Source organism: Oncorhynchus clarkii, chromosome 3 (assembly GCF_045791955.1).
Source record: "Oncorhynchus clarkii lewisi isolate Uvic-CL-2024 chromosome 3, UVic_Ocla_1.0, whole genome shotgun sequence".
NCBI classification, from domain to species: Eukaryota; Metazoa; Chordata; class Actinopteri; order Salmoniformes; family Salmonidae; genus Oncorhynchus; species Oncorhynchus clarkii.
In genome coordinates this window covers 12,368,158-12,385,810 of record NC_092149.1, presented here as the reverse complement: position 1 = coordinate 12,385,810, position 17,653 = coordinate 12,368,158, and the positions used below count along the sequence as shown (strand labels likewise).

Here is a 17,653-nt window from a genome sequence, read left to right as displayed (position 1 = left end):
TGGCTTTGTTATGGAAGGTTTGTGAATCACTTCCTTTTAGGTGGTTGTAGAATTTAACGGCTCTTTTCTGGATTTTGATAATTAGTGGGTATCGGCCTAATTCTGCTCTGCATGCATTATTTGGTGTTCTACGTTGTACACGGAGGATATTTTTGCAGAATTCTGCGTGCAGAGTCTCAATTTGGTGTTTGTCCCATTTTGTGAAGTCTTGGTTGGTGAGCAGACCCCAGACCTCACAACCATAAAGGGCAATGGGCTCTATGACTGATTCAAGTATTTTTAGCCAAATCCTAATTGGTATGTTGAAATGTATGTTTCTTTTGATGGCATAGAATGCCCTTCTTGCCTTGTCTCTCAGATCGTTCACAGCTTTGTGGAAGTTACCTGTGGCGCTGATGTTTAGGCCAAGGTATGTATAGTTTTTTGTGTGCTCTAGGGCAACAGTGTCTAGATTGAATTTGTATTTGTGGTCCTGGTGACTGGACCTTTTTTGGAACACCATTATTTTGGTCTTACTGAGATTTACTGTCAGGGCCCAGGTCTGACAGAATCTGTGCATAAGATCTAGGTGCTGCTGTAGGCCCTCCTTGGTTGGTGACAGAAGCACCAGATCATCAGCAAACAGCAGACATTTGACTTCGGATTCTAGCAGGGGGAGGCCGGGTGCTGCAGACTTTTCTAGTGCCCGCGCCAATTCGTTGATATATATGTTGAAGAGGGTGGGGCTTAAGCTGCATCCCTGTCTAACCCCACGACCCTGTGTGAAGAAATGTGTGTGTTTTTTGCCAATTTTAACCGCACACTTGTTGTTTGTGTACATGGATTTTATAATGTCGTATGTTTTACCCCCAACACCACTTTCCATCAGTTTGTATAGCAGACCCTCATGCCAGATTGAGTCGAAGGCTTTTTTGAAATCAACAAAGCATGAGAAGACTTTGCCTTTGTTTTGGTTTGTTTGGTAGTCAATTAGGGTGTGCAGGGTGAATACATGGTCTGTTGTACGGTAATTTGGTAAAAAGCCAATTTGACATTTGCTCAGTACATTGTTTTCATTGAGGAAATGTACGAGTCTGCTGTTAATGATAATGCAGAGGATCTTCCCAAGGTTACTGTTGACACATATTCCACGGTAGTTATTGGGGTCAAATTTGTCTCCACTTTTGTGGATTGGGGTGATCAGTCCTTGGTTCCAAATATTGGGGAAGATGCCAGAGCTAAGTATGATGTTAAAGAGTTTTAGTATAGCCAATTGGAATTTGTTGTCTGTATATTTGATCATTTCATTGAGGATACCATCAACACCACAGGCCTTTTTGGGTTGGAGGGTTTTTATTTTGTCCTGTAACTCATTCAATGTAATTGGATAATCCAGTGGGTTCTGGTAGTCTTTAATAGATGATTCTAAGATCTGTATTTGATCATGTATATGTTTTTGCTCTTTATTCTTTGTTATAGAGCCAAAAAGATTGGAGAAGTGGTTTACCCATACATCTCCATTTTGGATAGATAATTCTTCTTGTTGTTGTTTGTTTAGTGTTTTCCAATTTTCCCAGAAGTGGTTAGAGTCTATGGATTCTTCAATTGCATTGAGCTGATTTCTGACATGCTGTTCCTTCTTTTTCCGTAGTGTATTTCTGTATTGTTTTAGTGATTCACCATAGTGAAGGCGTAGACTCAGGTTTTCAGGGTCTCTATGTTTTTGGTTGGACAGGTTTCTCAATTTCTTTCTTAGATTTTTGCATTCTTCATCAAACCATTTGTCATTATTGTTAATTTTCTTCGGTTTTCTATTTGAGATTTTTAGATTTGATAGGGAAGCTGAGAGGTCAAATATACTGTTAAGATTTTCTACTGCCAAGTTTGCACCTTCACTATTACAGCGGAACGTTTTACCCAGGAAATTGTCTAAAAGGGATTGAATTTGTTGTTGCCTAATTGTTTTTTGGTAGGTTTCCAAACTGCATTCCTTCCATCTATAGCATTTCTTAATGTTACTCAGTTCCTTTGGCTTTGATGCCTCATGATTGATTTTTGCTCTGTTTAAGTAGACTGTGATTTTGCTGTGGTCTGATAGGGGTGTCAGTGGGCTGACTGTGAACGCTCTGAGAGACTCTGGGTTGAGGTCGGTGATAAAGTAGTCTACAGTACTACTGCCAAGAGATGAGCTATAGGTGTACCTACCATAGGAGTCCCCTCGAAGCCTACCGTTGACTATGTACATACCCAGCGTGCGACAGAGCTGCAGGAGTTGTGACCCGTTTTTGTTGGTTATGTTGTCATAGTTGTGCCTAGGGGGGCATTGTGCCTAGGGGGGCATACGGTCTCTCTCTCTGTCTCTCTCTCTGTCTCTCTCTCTGTCTCTCTCTCTCTCTGTCTGTCTCTCTCTGTCTGTCTCTCTCTCTCTGTCTCTCTCTGTCTCTCTCTCTCTCTCTCTCTGTCTCTCTCTCTCTGTCTCTCTCCCTCTCTGTGCCTCTCTCTCCCTCTCTGTGCCTCTCTCCCTCTCTGTGCCTCTCTCTCTCTCTTTCTCTCTCTCTCTCTCTCTCTCTGTCTCTGTCTCTGTCTCTCTGTACCTCTCTCTCTCTGTCTCTGTCTCTGTCTCTCTGTACCTCTCTCTCTCTGTGCCTCTCTCTCTCTCTGCCTCTCTCTCTCTCTCTCTCTGCCTCTGTCTGCATGTCCATTAGTGGTTGTTTAGTGCAGCTGTTGTTGTGCTCCCTGCGGCAACACCTCACTCTCTCTCTGGTTCCTTCCTGTAGAGATTCCCTTTAGCCTCTACGGCTATCTCTATCTCTACGGCTGTCTCTAAAGCTGTCTCTACGACTGTCTCTATCTCTACCTCTGTCTCTACGACTGTCTCTATCTCTACCTCTATCTCTACGGCTGTCTCTATCTCTACCTCTATCTCTACAGCTGTCTCTACGACTGTCTCTACAGCTGTCTCTACGACTGTCTCTATCTCTACCTCTGTCTCTACAGCTGTCTCTACGACTGTCTCTATCTCTACCTCTATCTCTACAGCTGTCTCTATGACTGTCTCTACGGCTATCTCTACGACTGTCTCTACAACTGTCTCTTTCTCTACAACTATCTCTACCTCTATCTCTATGACCGTCTCTACGACTGTCTCTACGACGGTCACTTTCTCAACGACGGTCTCTTGTCCCTTTCTCTACGGCTGTCTCTATCTCTACGACTGTCTCTACGGCTATCTCTATCTCTACGACTGTCTCTACAGCTGTCTCTACGGCTGTCTCTACGGCTGTCTCTACGACTGTCTCTACGACTGTCTGTCTCTACGACTGTCTCTACGGCTATCTCTACCTCTACGATTGTCTCTACGACTGTTTCTACAGCTGTCTCTACTACTGTCTCTATGGCTATCTCTACGACTGGCTCTTTGACTGTCTCTTTCTATATCTCTACCTTTATCTCTACCTCTATCTCTACGACTGTATCTCTATGACTTTCTCTATCTCTACGACTGTCTCTACGACTGTCTTTCTCTACAACTATCTCTGTCTCTGACTGTCCCTATGACTGTCTCTACGACTCTCTTTCTCTACGACTCTCTTTCTCTACGACTGTCTTTCTCTACGACTGTCTCTATCTCTATGACTGTCTCTACGACTGTTTCTATCTCTGACTATCTCTACCTCTATCTCTACGACTGTCTCTACGACTGTCTCTACGACTGTCTCTACGACTGTCTCTACGACTCTCCTTCTCTACGACTCTTTCTCTATGACTGTCTCAACAGCTGTCTCTATGACTGGCTCTACAGCTGTCTCTACGACTGTCTCTATCTCTAGCTCTATCTCTACGACTGTCTGTACGACTGTCTCTATCTCTAGCTCTATCTCTACAGCTGTCTCTACGACTGTCTCTATCTCTACCTCTATCTCTATGACTGTCTCTACAGCTGTCTCTATCTCTACAACTATCTCTACCTCTATCTCTGACTGTCTCTACGACTGTCTCTTTCTCTACAACTATCTCTACCTCTATCTCTGACTGTCTCTACGACTGTCTCTACGACGGTCTCTTTCTCTACAACTATCTCTGACTGTCTCTACGACTGTCTCTACGACTGTCTCTACGACTGTCTCTACGACTGTCTCTACGACGGTCTCTCTCTACGACGGTCTCTCTCCACGACGGTCTCTCTCTAAGACGGTCTCTTTCTCTACGGCTGTCTCATTCTCTACGACTGTCTCTACGACTGTCTCTACGACTGTCTCTTTCTCTATCTCTACGACTGTCTCTTTCTCTTCAACTATCTCTATCTCTACGACTGTCTCTACGACTATCTCTTTCTCTATCTCTACGACTGTCTCTTTCTCTTCAACTATCTCTGTCTCTATGACTTTCTCTACGACGGTCTCTTTCTCTACGACGGTCTCTTGTCCCTTTCTCTACGGCTGTCTCTTTCTCTACGGCTGTCTCTACCACTGTCTCTACGGCTATCTCTGTCTCTACAGCTGTCTCTACAGCTGTCTCTACGACTGTCTCTCTCTACGACTGTCTCTATGACCGTCTCTACCTCTATCTCTACGATTGTCTCTACAGCTGTCTCTACGACTGTCTCTATCTCTACCTCTCTCTACAATTGTCTCTACAGCTGTCTCTACGACTGTCTCTATGACCGTCTCTATCTCTACAGCTCTCTATGACTGTCTCTACGACTGTCTCTATCTCTACCTCTATCTCTATGACTGTCTCTCTCTACGACTGTCTCTACGGCTATCTGTATCTCTACGACTGTCTCTACCTCTATCTCTATGATTGTCTCTACAGCTCTCTGTGACTGTCTCTACGACTGTCTCTATCTCTACGACTGTCTCTACAGCTGTCTCTACCACTGTCTCTATCTCTACCTCTATCTCTGACTGTCTCTCTCTACGACTATCTCTATCTCTACGACTCTCTACATCTGTCTCTACGATTGTCTCTACAGCTGTCTCTACAACTGTCTCTATCTCTACCTCTGTCTCTACGACTGTCTATCTCTACCTCTATCTCTACGATTGTCTCTACGACTGTCTCTTTCTACTTCTATCTCTACGATTGCCTCTACAGCTGTCTCTACGACTGTCTCTACAGCTGTCTCTATCTCTACCTCTATCTCTACGACTGTCTCTACGACTGTCTCTATCTCTACCTCTATCTCTGACTGTCTCTATGACTGTCTCTACGACTGTCTCTGTCTCTTTCTCTACGACGGTCTCTTTCTCTACGACGGTCTCTTTCTCTACGACGGTCTCTTTCTCTACGACGGTCTCTTTCTCTACGACGGTCTCTACGACTTTCTCTATGACTGTCTCTATCTCTACCTCTATCTCTACGACTGTCTCTACAGCTATCTCTACCTCTATCTCTACAGCTGTCTATCTCTACCTCTATATCTCTACCTCTATCTCTACAACTGTCTCTACGACTGTCTCTACAGCTGTCTCTACGACGGTCTCTTTCTCTACGACGGTCTCTTTCTCTACGACGGTCTCTTTCTCTACGACGGTCTCTTTCTCTACGAATGTCTCTACGACTGTCTCTACGACTGTCTCTTTCTCTACGGCTGTCTCTTTCTCTACGGCTGTCTCTTTCTCTACGGCTGTCTCTTTCTCTACGGCTGTCTCTTTCTCTACGGCTGTCTCTTTCTCTACGGCTGTCTCTTTCTCTACGGCTGTCTTTTTCTCTACGGCGGTCTCTTTCTCTACGGCGGTCTCTTTCTCTACGGCGGTCTCTTTCTCTACGGCGGTCTCTTTCTCTACGGCGTTCTCTTTCTCTACGGCGGTCTCTTTCTCTATGACGGTCTCTTTCTCTACGGCGGTCTCTTTCTCTACGGTGGTCTCTTTCTCTACGGCGGTCTCTTTCTCTACGGCGGTCTCTTTCTCTACGGCGGTCTCTTTCTCTACGGCTGTCTCTTTCTCTACGGCTGTCTCTTTCTCTACGGCGGTCTCTTTCTCTACGGCGGTCTCTTTCTCTACGGCGTTCTCTTTCTCTACGGCGGTCTCTTTCTCTATGACGGTCTCTTTCTCTACGGCGGTCTCTTTCTCTACGGTGGTCTCTTTCTCTACGGCGGTCTCTTTCTCTACGGCGGTCTCTTTCTCTACGGCGGTCTCTTTCTCTACGGCTGTCTCTTTCTCTACGGCGGTCTCTTTCTCTACGGCGGTCTCTTTCTCTACGGCGGTCTCTTTCTCTACGGCGGTCTCTTTCTCTACGGCGGTCTCTTTCTTTACGGCTGTCTCTTTCTTTACGGCTGTCTCTTTCTCTACGGCTGTCTCTTTCTCTACGGCTGTCTCTTTCTCTACGGCGGTCTCTTTCTCTACGGCGGTCTCTTTCCCTACGGCGGTCTCTTTCCCTACGGCGGTCTCTTTCCCTACGGCGGTCTCTTTCTCTACGGCGGTCTCTTTCTCTACGGCGGTCTCTTTCTCTACGGCGGTCTCTTTCTCTACGGCGGTCTCGCTCTCTACGGCGGTCTCGCTCTCTACGGCGGTCTCTGTCTCTACGGCGGTCTCTGTCTCTACGGCGGTCTCTGTCTCTACGGCGGTCTCTGTCTCTACGGCGGTCTCTGTCTCTACGGCGGTCTCTGTCTCTACGGCGGTCTCTGTCTCTACGGCGGTCTCTGTCTCTACGGCGGTCTCTCTCTACGGCGGTCTCTCTCTCTACGGCGGTCTCTCTCTCTACGGAGGTCTCGCTCTCTACGGAGGTCTCTTTCTCTACGGTGGTCTCGCTCTCTGCAACTGTTTCTACAACGGTCTCGTTCTCTGCAACGCTCTCTACAACGGTCTCGCTCTCTACAACGGTCTCGCTCTCTACAACGGTCTCGCTCTCTACAGCGGTCTCGCTCTACAGCGGTCTCGCTCTCTACAACGCTCTCTACAACGGTCTCGCTCTCTACAACGCTCTCTACAACGGTCTCGCTCTCTACAACGCTCTCTACAACGGTCTCGCTCTCTACAACGGTCTCACTCTCTACAACGGTCTCGCTCTCTACAACGGTCTCGCTCTCTACAGCGGTCTCGCTCTACAGCGGTCTCGCTCTCTACAACGCTCTCTACAACGCTCTCTACAACGGTCTCGCTCTCTACAACGCTCTCTACAACGGTCTCGCTCTCTACAACGCTCTCTACAACGCTCTCGCTCTCTACAACGGTCTCGCTCTCTACAACGGTCTCGCTCTCTACAACGGTCTCGCTCTCTACAACGGTCTCGCTCTCTACAACGGTCTCGCTCTCTACAACGGTCTCGCTCTCTACAACGGTCTCGCTCTCTACAACGGTCTCGCTCTCTACAACGGTCTCGCTCTCTACAACGGTCTCGCTCTCTACAACGCTCTCTGCAACGGTCTCGCTCTCTACAACGGTCTCGCTCTCTACAACGGTCTCGCTCTCTACAACGGTCTCGCTCTCTACAACGGTCTCGTTCTCTGCAACGGTCTCTACAACGCTCTCTACAACGGTCTCGCTCTCTACAACGGTCTCTCTCTCTACGGCGGTCTCGCTCCCTACAGAGGTCTCTTTCTCTACAACGGTCTCGTTCTCTGCAATGCTCTCTACAACGGTCTCGCTCTCTGCAACGGTCTCGCTCTCTGCAACGGTCTCGCTATCCTGTCTTTTTCAAACAACAAACCGTGCTCTGAATGTACTTTTCGAGCACTCACAAACACACACACGGGGATCTGAAGGACAGAGCAGTGACAGAGGGTCCATCAGGTACACTGTCATTGTACCAAGGTCACCCAGCACTCTGTGGTGGCATCCTCTTCTCTCCTGTGTCATTGTGTGTGTGTTTATCCACTCAAATTAACCAGCACTCTCCTGTGTGCGTGTGTCACAGGCCAACTTTTTCTCTTACTGAAATTAACTTAAACAGCCGTAAAGAGAGCACGGCAGGTAGGACACAGTTGCACGTGACACAGGAAGCTCCTAAGGTCTGTGCTGGGATTAATTAGTCACTTTATCTATGTTCCTCTCTCCCTGTTGGTGTCTATTTATTGAATTCAATTCTCTTTGGATATCTTGGTTCTGTAGACTGCTGAATGACATTGTAAATGAACAGAAAGTCTAACTTTGACTCTACAGTAAATTTGACACTACTGAAGTGTCCCGGTGAAAAGTGTCCCCTACCCACTCCAGTAGAGCGGTGTCACGGCAAAAAGCCCCCTTCCCCAATTCTGCTGTGCTAGAACAGTGTTGCATCAGACGCAACCTTCAAAATCCGCATCACCAGAGTGGTGTCACGCTGAAACAGCTCCCCCTGCTGCTCCGCCTTTCTTTCCTCCTTTCCCCCTCAATCTTCCGCTATCTTCCTCTACTTACCTTTCAATGAAGACAACTTCTCCAAACACGAAGTCTGCTGTTGTTCCCCACCCTCCTCTCTCATTCTCTTTCCTTCTCTCTCTTTCCCGCTGTGTGAAGCCATTATAGACCTTCTACTCTCTCTAATTGATTTTCCCTTTCTTTCTCCTACTCTCCTCTTCTTCTCCCTCCCTCTCTCCCCTGCTGTGAACAGTCCATCTCGGTCATTTCAGGTTCCCCTCTCCGGTCTTTCACTTCTTTTGCGCTTTTTTCCAACTTTTTTTTCTTTTTCTATTCTGAATACCTTTGTGCCCCCTGCCCACCCTTCCGAACACACACACACTCGCTCACACACACCGCTCGTCTACCTCTCTCTCCGACTTCCAGCACAACACTGAAGGACTAACTTTGACCAACTTCCTACCGTGATTAGATTTCTATTTTTCGGCGAGCAGGTGTGTAATGTTTTCCGCCCAGGAAGATGGCTCCCTACCTCTAGTCACTGTGTTTATAAAATGGCGGCGAGGGGAAGGAGAGGTGGAGTCACGGAATGGTGTCTCTCTGCAGTTCTCTGTCTGGAGACACACATGCATGCTCACATCCACTCACACTCACACAGTGGGTCTCTCTGCAGTGCTTTCCTGAGACGCATGCGACCATGGCAGCCATTTTGGGGTAGAGCTGGCCGTGACTAATACAGAACAGTTATCTACAGCACGCATGTAGTCATTCACGCATGTAGTCATTCACACAAATTCACCTAATCATATACAACAGCAATACACAGATAATAACTTTGGTATTTCCATTTAGATGCATTTTGAGTAGTTAAAAAAGCTTTTTATTTTTCCTCATTTTAACATTCTGTCATAAAGAACATATGTTCAACTTAATATCTCAAGAGGCTAAATAAAAAGTGCCTAAGTTCCAAATAAAGTATCCGGGTTGACCACTTCATCTGAAATCAAACATAAATCCCCTTGTGACATGGGGGATGCAAGCTTGTTCTATACAACAGGGAAGGGCAATTGAATGTAAGCTTCACAAAATAATGGAATTGTGAAAATGTGTCTTGCCTGTATATCTCTGGGTAACAGGGTTGATGTGTTGTGCTCCACCTGCTCAGTTTTCCCCTACAAACACCAGAAAATGGCCGAAGGAGTAGAACCAGCTCACCTGTTTTTACACTATGACTTGACTATTAATGTTCAATATCTCTATTTTAAAAAGGAATAGTTTCACCAGCATCTTATTATAATATTAAAACGAGTTCAGTTCACGTAACAGGATTGACCTTAAAATGAGGGACAGGTTTATTTATTTATTTACCTTAAAATGAATCACTTAAATATTACTCTTAAGAAATTACTTTGTTAAAGCAACAAAATAACCAGGGCCTTACAATGATGGTGAAAATGGAGATATGTTGGGATTAAGTGGGTTAAAATCTTCCTAGAATTCAGAGGATGCACAGAGGGACACGTTAAAATGCTGAATGTTGGTACTTTAGTCTTTGTTAAAGGTGATCTGTCCTCTATTTCCTGGTCACTAAAATTCTAATTCAATATCTTTTCCATAACCAAAAATATTGTATTTTCAGCTGTTTGAACCAGCAAAACAGAAAGTTAAAGATTCAAAGAAGTAACATAAGAACCTAGAACAGATCTACCGCTTCATAGACTTGCTTTCAATGAGAATGACAGATCTGTAACTCGCATTTCTATGTGACTTTGGTCGGGTCACCCAAAAAGTGGCATATTGCAGCTTTTATATAAAGATCTGATTTATTGAATTTTCTATGTGGACTATATTAATGGACACTTCAGTTAAAATATCCAGCTTTTAATATTCAATATTTGTGCAGAATTTCTGCTTGAAATATCAAAGGGATGAAAAGGCATCTCGTAGAACGATCTATTCATTATCAGTGAACAAAAAATTATATTACGTTTTTCAATTATTTTACGTATATATATATATATATATATTTTTTTAGCGTTGACGATTCAACATTTAATTGTTTATGCAGACTTTGAGAGTTCTTCTTGAAACAGCAGTATAGTTTGGTCAAGTATTCAGTTTATTATTAAACCGTTATAATCACGCAGAGTCATTTTTTTATTCAGCTATTGATGTAGGCATTAGGTCAATGCGTACATTTCAAAATCAGTTAATGCTCTTTCATTTATTCATTTAGTCTTTGAGTATGCACTTGTTTGTTGCCTTTGATGTAAATAGTTTGGTATGTTCTGTTAATTGTATTTTGAGAATTACCTGATAAAACCTCTGCTTTATTTGAGGTGTTTTTATCCACTCAATGTGGACATGAAAGATTGGATTAATAGAACCCTGCAACTTTCAGTTTATTGTTTTATAATTATGAACTAATGTTACAAAACAGAATAAGGAACAGAAGTGATGTGTTCTGTAACTTTCATAGTTTTGATGCTTTGGACACAAAATGCCCTTTTCACATTTTCTTCTGCTTAACGTTAGTGCTCACACACACGCGCACACACGCGCGCACACACACACACACACACACACACACACACACAGTGAGAGGCCCGATCACAGCATGTAATTTAATGCTTCGTTAACTCTTCCATAGTTATTTCTTCAGAATATGAGAGGTTTGTTAAGCCCCTCCCTCATCAACATGGAAGCCTCTTTGACTTGTAGTACAACCCTGACTATAGACATAACAGAATATAACACCTATAGATACCTTAGTCAAGCCCTAATAACACACACACACACACACACACAGAGAAAATGATCTCCAAGCTAAGTATTCGATCAGTGAGCCATCTTGTGAAAAACATATCTTAGACATCAGGGTTCTGCTGATGTACACAATTCATTGTAGGAAAACAGTCAACTGGATAACAGTTTCATTACAACGATCTTTTCCACATTTTCTGCTATTTTCTTCCTAGACCTTTCCCCTGTTATCTCCCTTCACTATCAGCCTTACTTTTCTACTTCTTTTTGCTCTTTCTGGTATTGTAGCATTCTCTCCCACCTCTCTCTCGCCCTCTTGCCCCTCTCCACCTTGCTTTGCCCTCCAGCACCCATCCCACCCCTCTCTAACTCCCTCGTTCCTCCTCCCTCTCCCTCCAGTCCTCAATTATTTCCTTTTAGTCAGCCCCCCTGCTGAGAGACACCCAGACACAAACACCCCTCCCTCCTCCGTCTCCCTCTCTCTTTCTCTCCCTCTCTCCGCCTGACCTTCTTACAGTCTTTCCTTCCCTCCCTGCTTTTCTCCGTTTGTTTTTCTCCCAGATCTTTTCCACCTCCACCCTTTCATTTCCTCTCATATGTCCTCTTGTTTCTCTCTGTCATTCTGAATTTTGTTGCCTTCTTTCTTTTTCTCTTTTCCCTTTCAATTCAATTCAAGGGCTTTATTGGCATGGGAAACATGTGTTAACATTGCTAAAGCAAGTGAGGTAGATAATAATATATAAAGTGAATATATAAAGTGAAAAACAATAAAAATTAACAGTAAACATTACACATACAGAAGTTTCAAAACAATAAAGACATTACAAATGTCATATTATATATATATACAGTGTTTTAACAATGTACAAATAGTTAAAGTACACAAGGGAAAATAAATAAGCATAAATATGGGTTGTATTTACAATGGTGTGTGTTCTTCACTGGTTGCCCTTTTCTTGTGGCAACAGGTCACAAATCTTGCTGCTGTGATGGCACACTGTGGAATTTCACCCAGTAGATATGGGAGTTTTTCAAAATTGGATTTGTTTTCAAATTCTTTGTGGATCTGTGTAATCTGAGGGAAATATGTCTCTCTAATATGGTCATACATTGGGCAGGAGGTTAGGAAGTGCAGCTCAGTTTCCACCTCATTTTGTGGGCAGTGAGCACATAGCCTGTCTTCTCTTGAGAGCCATGTCTGCCTACGGCGGCCTTTCTCAATAGCAAGGCTATGCTCACTGAGTCTGTACATAGTCAAAGCTTTCCTTAATTTTGCGTCAGTCACAGTGGTCAGGTATTCTGCCGCTGTGTACTCTCTGTGTAGGGCCAAATAGCATTCTAGTTTGCTCTGTTTTTTTGTTAATTCTTTCCAATGTGTCAAGTAATTATCTTTTTGTTTTCTCATGATTTGGTTGGGTCTAATTGTGCTGCTGTCCTAGGGCTCTGTGGGGTCTGTTTTGTTTGTGAACAGAGCCCCAGGACCAGCTTGCTTCGGGGACTCTTCTCCAAGTTCATCTCTGTAGGTGATGGCTTTGTTATGGAAGGTTTGGGAATCGCTTCCTTTTAGGTGGTTATAGAATTTAACGGCTCTTTTCTGGATTTTGATAATTAGCGGGTATCGGCCTAATTCTGCTCTGCATGCATTATTTGGTGTTCTACGTTGTACACGGAGGATATTTTTGCAGAATTCTGCGTGCAGAGTCTCAATTTGGTGTTTCTCTCTTATTATTAATCACTCTCTTATTCTTAATCTTTCTCTCTCTTATTCTTAATCTCTCTCTTATTCCTCGTCTCTCTCCTTTCTCTCTCTCTTTTCTCCTTAGCTCGACATTATCTTCCTCCTGACTCACTTTCTTCGCTTGTTTTTCATTCAACCTTTAAGAAAATTTGCATTGGGGACATATTTTAGGGTTGCGCAGTCAGTAGTAATTTTTCATGGCATTTGGCTGTGAGTAATGGTAAATACCCTCCCCTAGTCATTTTTCTGTTTGTTTTTTTGTTTCAGGCAAGTAATGCTGTAGTTTTTGAGAAACTTGAAAATTATTTGAATAATGAACTTTATTTTTATGTCCTGCTCTCTCCCTTTCTTCCCCTCGCTTAGCAACCATAGGGTCCAAGCAGAATAAGCAGGAACAAGGTGAGATACAACTGCACTCGTGTGTGTGTGTGTGTGTGTGTGTGTGTGTGTGTGTGTGTGTGTGTGTGTGTGTGTGTGTGTGTGTGTGTGTGTGTGTGTGTGTGTGTGTGTGTGTGTGTGTGTGTGTGTGTGTGTGTGTGTGTGTGTGTGTGTGTGTGTGTGTGTGTGTGCGTGCGGTATGCTACGCATGCACAGGATGTTCTTTGGTATTGATGAACTGCTAATTCTCTGGCTCTCTCTCAGGTACTCCAGCTCTTCACAGTGATGTGTGTTCAATGAGGACAGTTCCTCTTTCTCTACTCCTCCTCCTCATCCCACTCTTGAACTTCCTCTCTATCTAACATCCCTCTATTCAAGCTGACCTCCTGAGTATCTACCATGCCCACTGTAGATGGCCTGCCTCACCCACTCAGTCCCTACTTTAAAGTATCCACACCTCATAGGGAGGCCAAGTCTTCATTTCAGACCCTCAAATGACTGCAATAGGGTAGACTTCAACACTACACACACTCCAACTACACACACTCCAACTACACACACTCCAACACATCACCTCTGTCTTTTCTGGGGTGGCACTAATCTTTCTCTTCTTGGCCTCCTCTTTTCTCTCTCTGTCCACTCTCTCCTCTCGTTCCCCCTCTTCCATCCCTCACTCCTGACTAAGCTCTCTCTGAAACAGACTGACACTAATCTACCATCAAAGCTCTCATTCTTCATTTCCCACCTTTATCCACTCCATCCTGTAGACTCCATCTGTGTCGTCTGTCTCTCTCTCTGTCTCTCTCTCTCTCTCTCTCTCTCTCTCTCTCTCTCTGTCTCTCTGTCTCTCTGTCTCTCTCTCTGTCTCTGTCTCTCTCTCTGTCTCTCTGTCTCTGAACATAATGTGCCAGCTGAGCCAAAGTGGACCATCCAGACGTTGTTCTGTTAATTTACTACGGAGAGGACCAGACTTGGAGTTGACTGGCTGTCAGAGTTGACTGCTTCTGACCACAACCATGTTTTTGAGTTGACCTCATAGTTTTCTAGACGAAAAACAACAAATTTTTTTGTATCCATTGTGGGACCAACTGTTAAACACAGTAACACCAAACGTCGATACAACTTAATTAAAAAAGTTAACCAGTGACGACACTGCCTAAACCAGGATATGCTGTGTGAGTGGAACCCTGGGAATGATGAACTAGAGTTTTGTGACTGTTCTGCTACGCCCTCTACTGGGATCATACTGGTTAGACTGGTCCAACTGTTCTGTAACACCTGACACTCTGGGATTGGAGAATAGACCCTGCTACTCTGTGGTCTTCATCTGACCATATCTGGAATTAACTGGACTGTGTCTGGTTGTTTACCTCTGTCTTAAAAGGCAATGAAAAGGAATTGTGGGAAACACACTGAGGGTACCGCCTCACTTCACCTCACACGCTCCGAACCACATCGGCTGATTGACAGATGCTCCTCACCAACCAGGTGTGCAGGTACAGTATTTAGACTGTCTGCTGAGCACTTAACCAGGCGAGGACCTCTACCAATGAGAAGAGGCCAAAGCTGGTGTTTGTTTGAATAGAGATTTTTGTTTTAGTGCAGTAAAGATTCTGCTTTAGGTGTTTCAGTTAAATGTTGATGTTTTGTAGAGGTCCTGTAATGTTGGCATCCATTTTGATTATTTGAAACATCCTGAATTTTTTTTTACATGGCTGAACTTTTTTTATACAAATGTTTACAGGTCTAGATTTAGATTGCTGTTGTTTATAGTGCTATCAAGAATAACTAAAGCACTTTAGTACAGGTTACCCTGTATTTTTCTTTCAGTTATAAAACATACATTTTTATCATATTTTCCTTAAAAAATAGCATTAAAAAATGCCATTTTATTATCAAAGCAATTTAAATGAATTAATTTTATTTTGATTGTTTCATATATTTTATCTGTTTGTTAGATATGACATTTTTTAATTTATTACTTCAATTTCATGTTCCAATCACAAAAGTAATATATCACTAAAGTTAATTTACAGTAGAAGTGTTACAAAAATATCACCAACCTAGCAAACATGCATGTTTTCTTTTCAAAAGTGAAACTGAAATTATTAACTGAAATTATTTTTATTAATTTAATCCCACAAAAAATTGTGTATATTTAATTAAATTCATAATTCTGATTAGTTTCTTACCTTAATCCAACATCATTAATCATTCTTAAATACAGGCTTTTCTGGGCTGCAGTTTTTCCCACATTCTAATGTTGTCTTTGGTAACAGCATTTAGAAAAACAATGTTTTCTTTCCGAAATAAATATGTTGACTCATAGTTATGCCTGTAAGTACTTACTCAGAGAGATGAGTTTGTAGTATTACTTTACTCACACATTTGGATATCAATATGCTTCAATGACAGTTAAATATTTTGTTCTAGCCTACGCAGGTTATTCAGGAATATAATGATTATTACAGGGGTTTAAACACTGATGTCTGGAACCTTGTTGTATAAAGTTGGAGCTCCCAGATTTAGTTTTTCTTGTTTTCACATTTTAGTGAAGTACGAAACATCTTCTATGAAGAGCGAACTGCAAACTGCCCTTTTATACAAGGTGAGATGACAAAATAAAGATGATTGCAATAAGACTGTTGAAATGTCTTATCTTTGCTATATGTGGGTTTTGGCAGTTTATTTGTCTTCCTTCTTGTTTCTTAGTTTTACTACAGGAACTAATTTAGACAGTGTATACACGCGCGCACGCACGCACACACACACACATACACACCTTTATTTATGGAATACAAACATATGTTCAATGCACAGGAGTATGTTCGTTGTGAGACCTCTGACGCTCCAGATGACCTTGTGGTTTGAAAGGCCATTGTAACCTGAGAAAACCAATGGCATATTGATCTGAGTTTATATTTGATGTACAGTCGGCAGAACCCCGATACGACCAAGACATTGCATACTCCTGGGAGTACTCCTTCATACATCATAGCGCATACAGTATATGTACAGTAGTTATTTGTATTCCTATCAAGACCGATATGCAACAATGAATACAGTAATATTACTGTATCCACTTACATCTAAATAACCTATGTTTGTGCAGTTGGGCCACGACCATTAGACCTGATGACGTGTTTCTGTACCTGAGCTTAGCTTGCTAATGTCGCCATGACATCACTTACAAGCGTGATCAGGGATTTCTGTTGGAGAAACCGTTTTTGCCTATCTTTGGCCTATATGTTTGAAAATACATTTATGTAGGTTTTAAATTATAGCCCCAGACATCCAATATCCCTGGATATGATGGCTAATGTCTCTTATTTTATGGTTTATAATCTCATCCTGATTTGCATTTATTATGTATCCCCATTAGTTCCTTCCGAGGCAGCAGCTACTCTTCCTGGGTCCAGCAACATTAATGCTGTTATATACAATTAAGCAATAAGGCCCAAGGAGGTGTAGTATATGGCCAATATACCACAGCTAAGGGCTGTTATTAGGCACGACGCAACGCAGAGCCCTTAGCTGTGGTATATTGGCCATATACCACAAACCAAAGAGGTGCCTTACTGATATTATAAACTGGTTACCAATGTAAATGTATTATTTTATTTTATTTCACCTTTATTTAACCAGTTAGGCAAGTCTCATTTACAATTGCGACCTGGCCAAGATAAAGCAAAGCAGTTCGACACATACAACGACACAGAGTTACACATGGAGTAAAGCAAACATACAGTCAATAACACAGTATAAACAAGTCTATATACGATGTGAGCAAATGAGGTGAGATAAGGGAGGTAAAGGCAAAAAAAGGCCATGGTGGCAAAGTAAATACAATATAGCAAGTAAAACACTGGAATGGTAGATTTGCAGTGGAAGAATGTGCAAAGTAGAAATAAAAATAATGGGGTGCAAAGGAGCAAAATAAATTAATAATTTAAATACAGTAGGGAAAGAGGTAGTTGTTTGGGCTAAATTATAGATGGGCTATGTACAGGTGCAGTAATCTGTGAGCTGCTCTGACAGTTGGTGCTTAAAGCTAGTGAGGGAGATAAGTGTTTCCAGTTTCAGAGATTTTTGTAGTTCGTTCCAGTCATTGGCAGCAGAGAACTGGAAGGAGAGGCGGCCAAAGAAAGAATTGGTTTTGAGGGTGACCAGAGAGATATACCTGCTGGAACGCATGCTACAGCTATGGTGACCAGCGAGCTGAGATAAGGGGGGACTTTACCTAGCAGGGTCTTGTAGATGACATGGAGCCAGTGGGTTTGACGACGAGTATGAAGCGAGGGCCAGCCAACGAGAGCGTACAGGTCGCAATGGTGGGTAGTATATGGGGCTTTGGTGACAAAATGGATTGCACTGTGATAGACTGCATCCAATTTGTTGAGTAGGGTATTGGAGGCTATTTTGTAAATGACATCGCCGAAGTCGAGGATTGGTAGGATGGTCAGTTTTACAAGGGTATGTTTGGCAGCATGAGTGAAGGATGCTGTGTTGCGAAATA

The 17,653-nt window shown here is 43.1% G+C and overlaps 1 protein-coding gene across 3 annotated transcripts in view; it reads left to right on the top strand.

The window, feature by feature from the left end:
• LOC139405721 (ephrin-A4-like) overlaps window positions 1-15,804 on the top strand; it is a 92,680-nt gene extending 76,876 nt beyond the window's left edge. The window contains exons 4-5 of one of the 3 annotated variants that reach the window (XM_071148145.1): window positions 13,123-13,158; window positions 14,522-15,804. In XM_071148145.1, the coding sequence (XP_071004246.1) occupies window positions 13,123-13,158; window positions 14,522-14,553 (68 nt within the window). In that variant the 3' untranslated portion in view covers window positions 14,554-15,804. Of the gene's footprint in view, window positions 1-13,122; window positions 13,159-13,401 lie in introns of all 3 variants that reach the window. The other 2 variants (XM_071148144.1, XM_071148146.1) reach the window with 2 other exon arrangements.
• The last annotated feature ends 1,849 nt before the right edge of the window (window positions 15,805-17,653 follow it).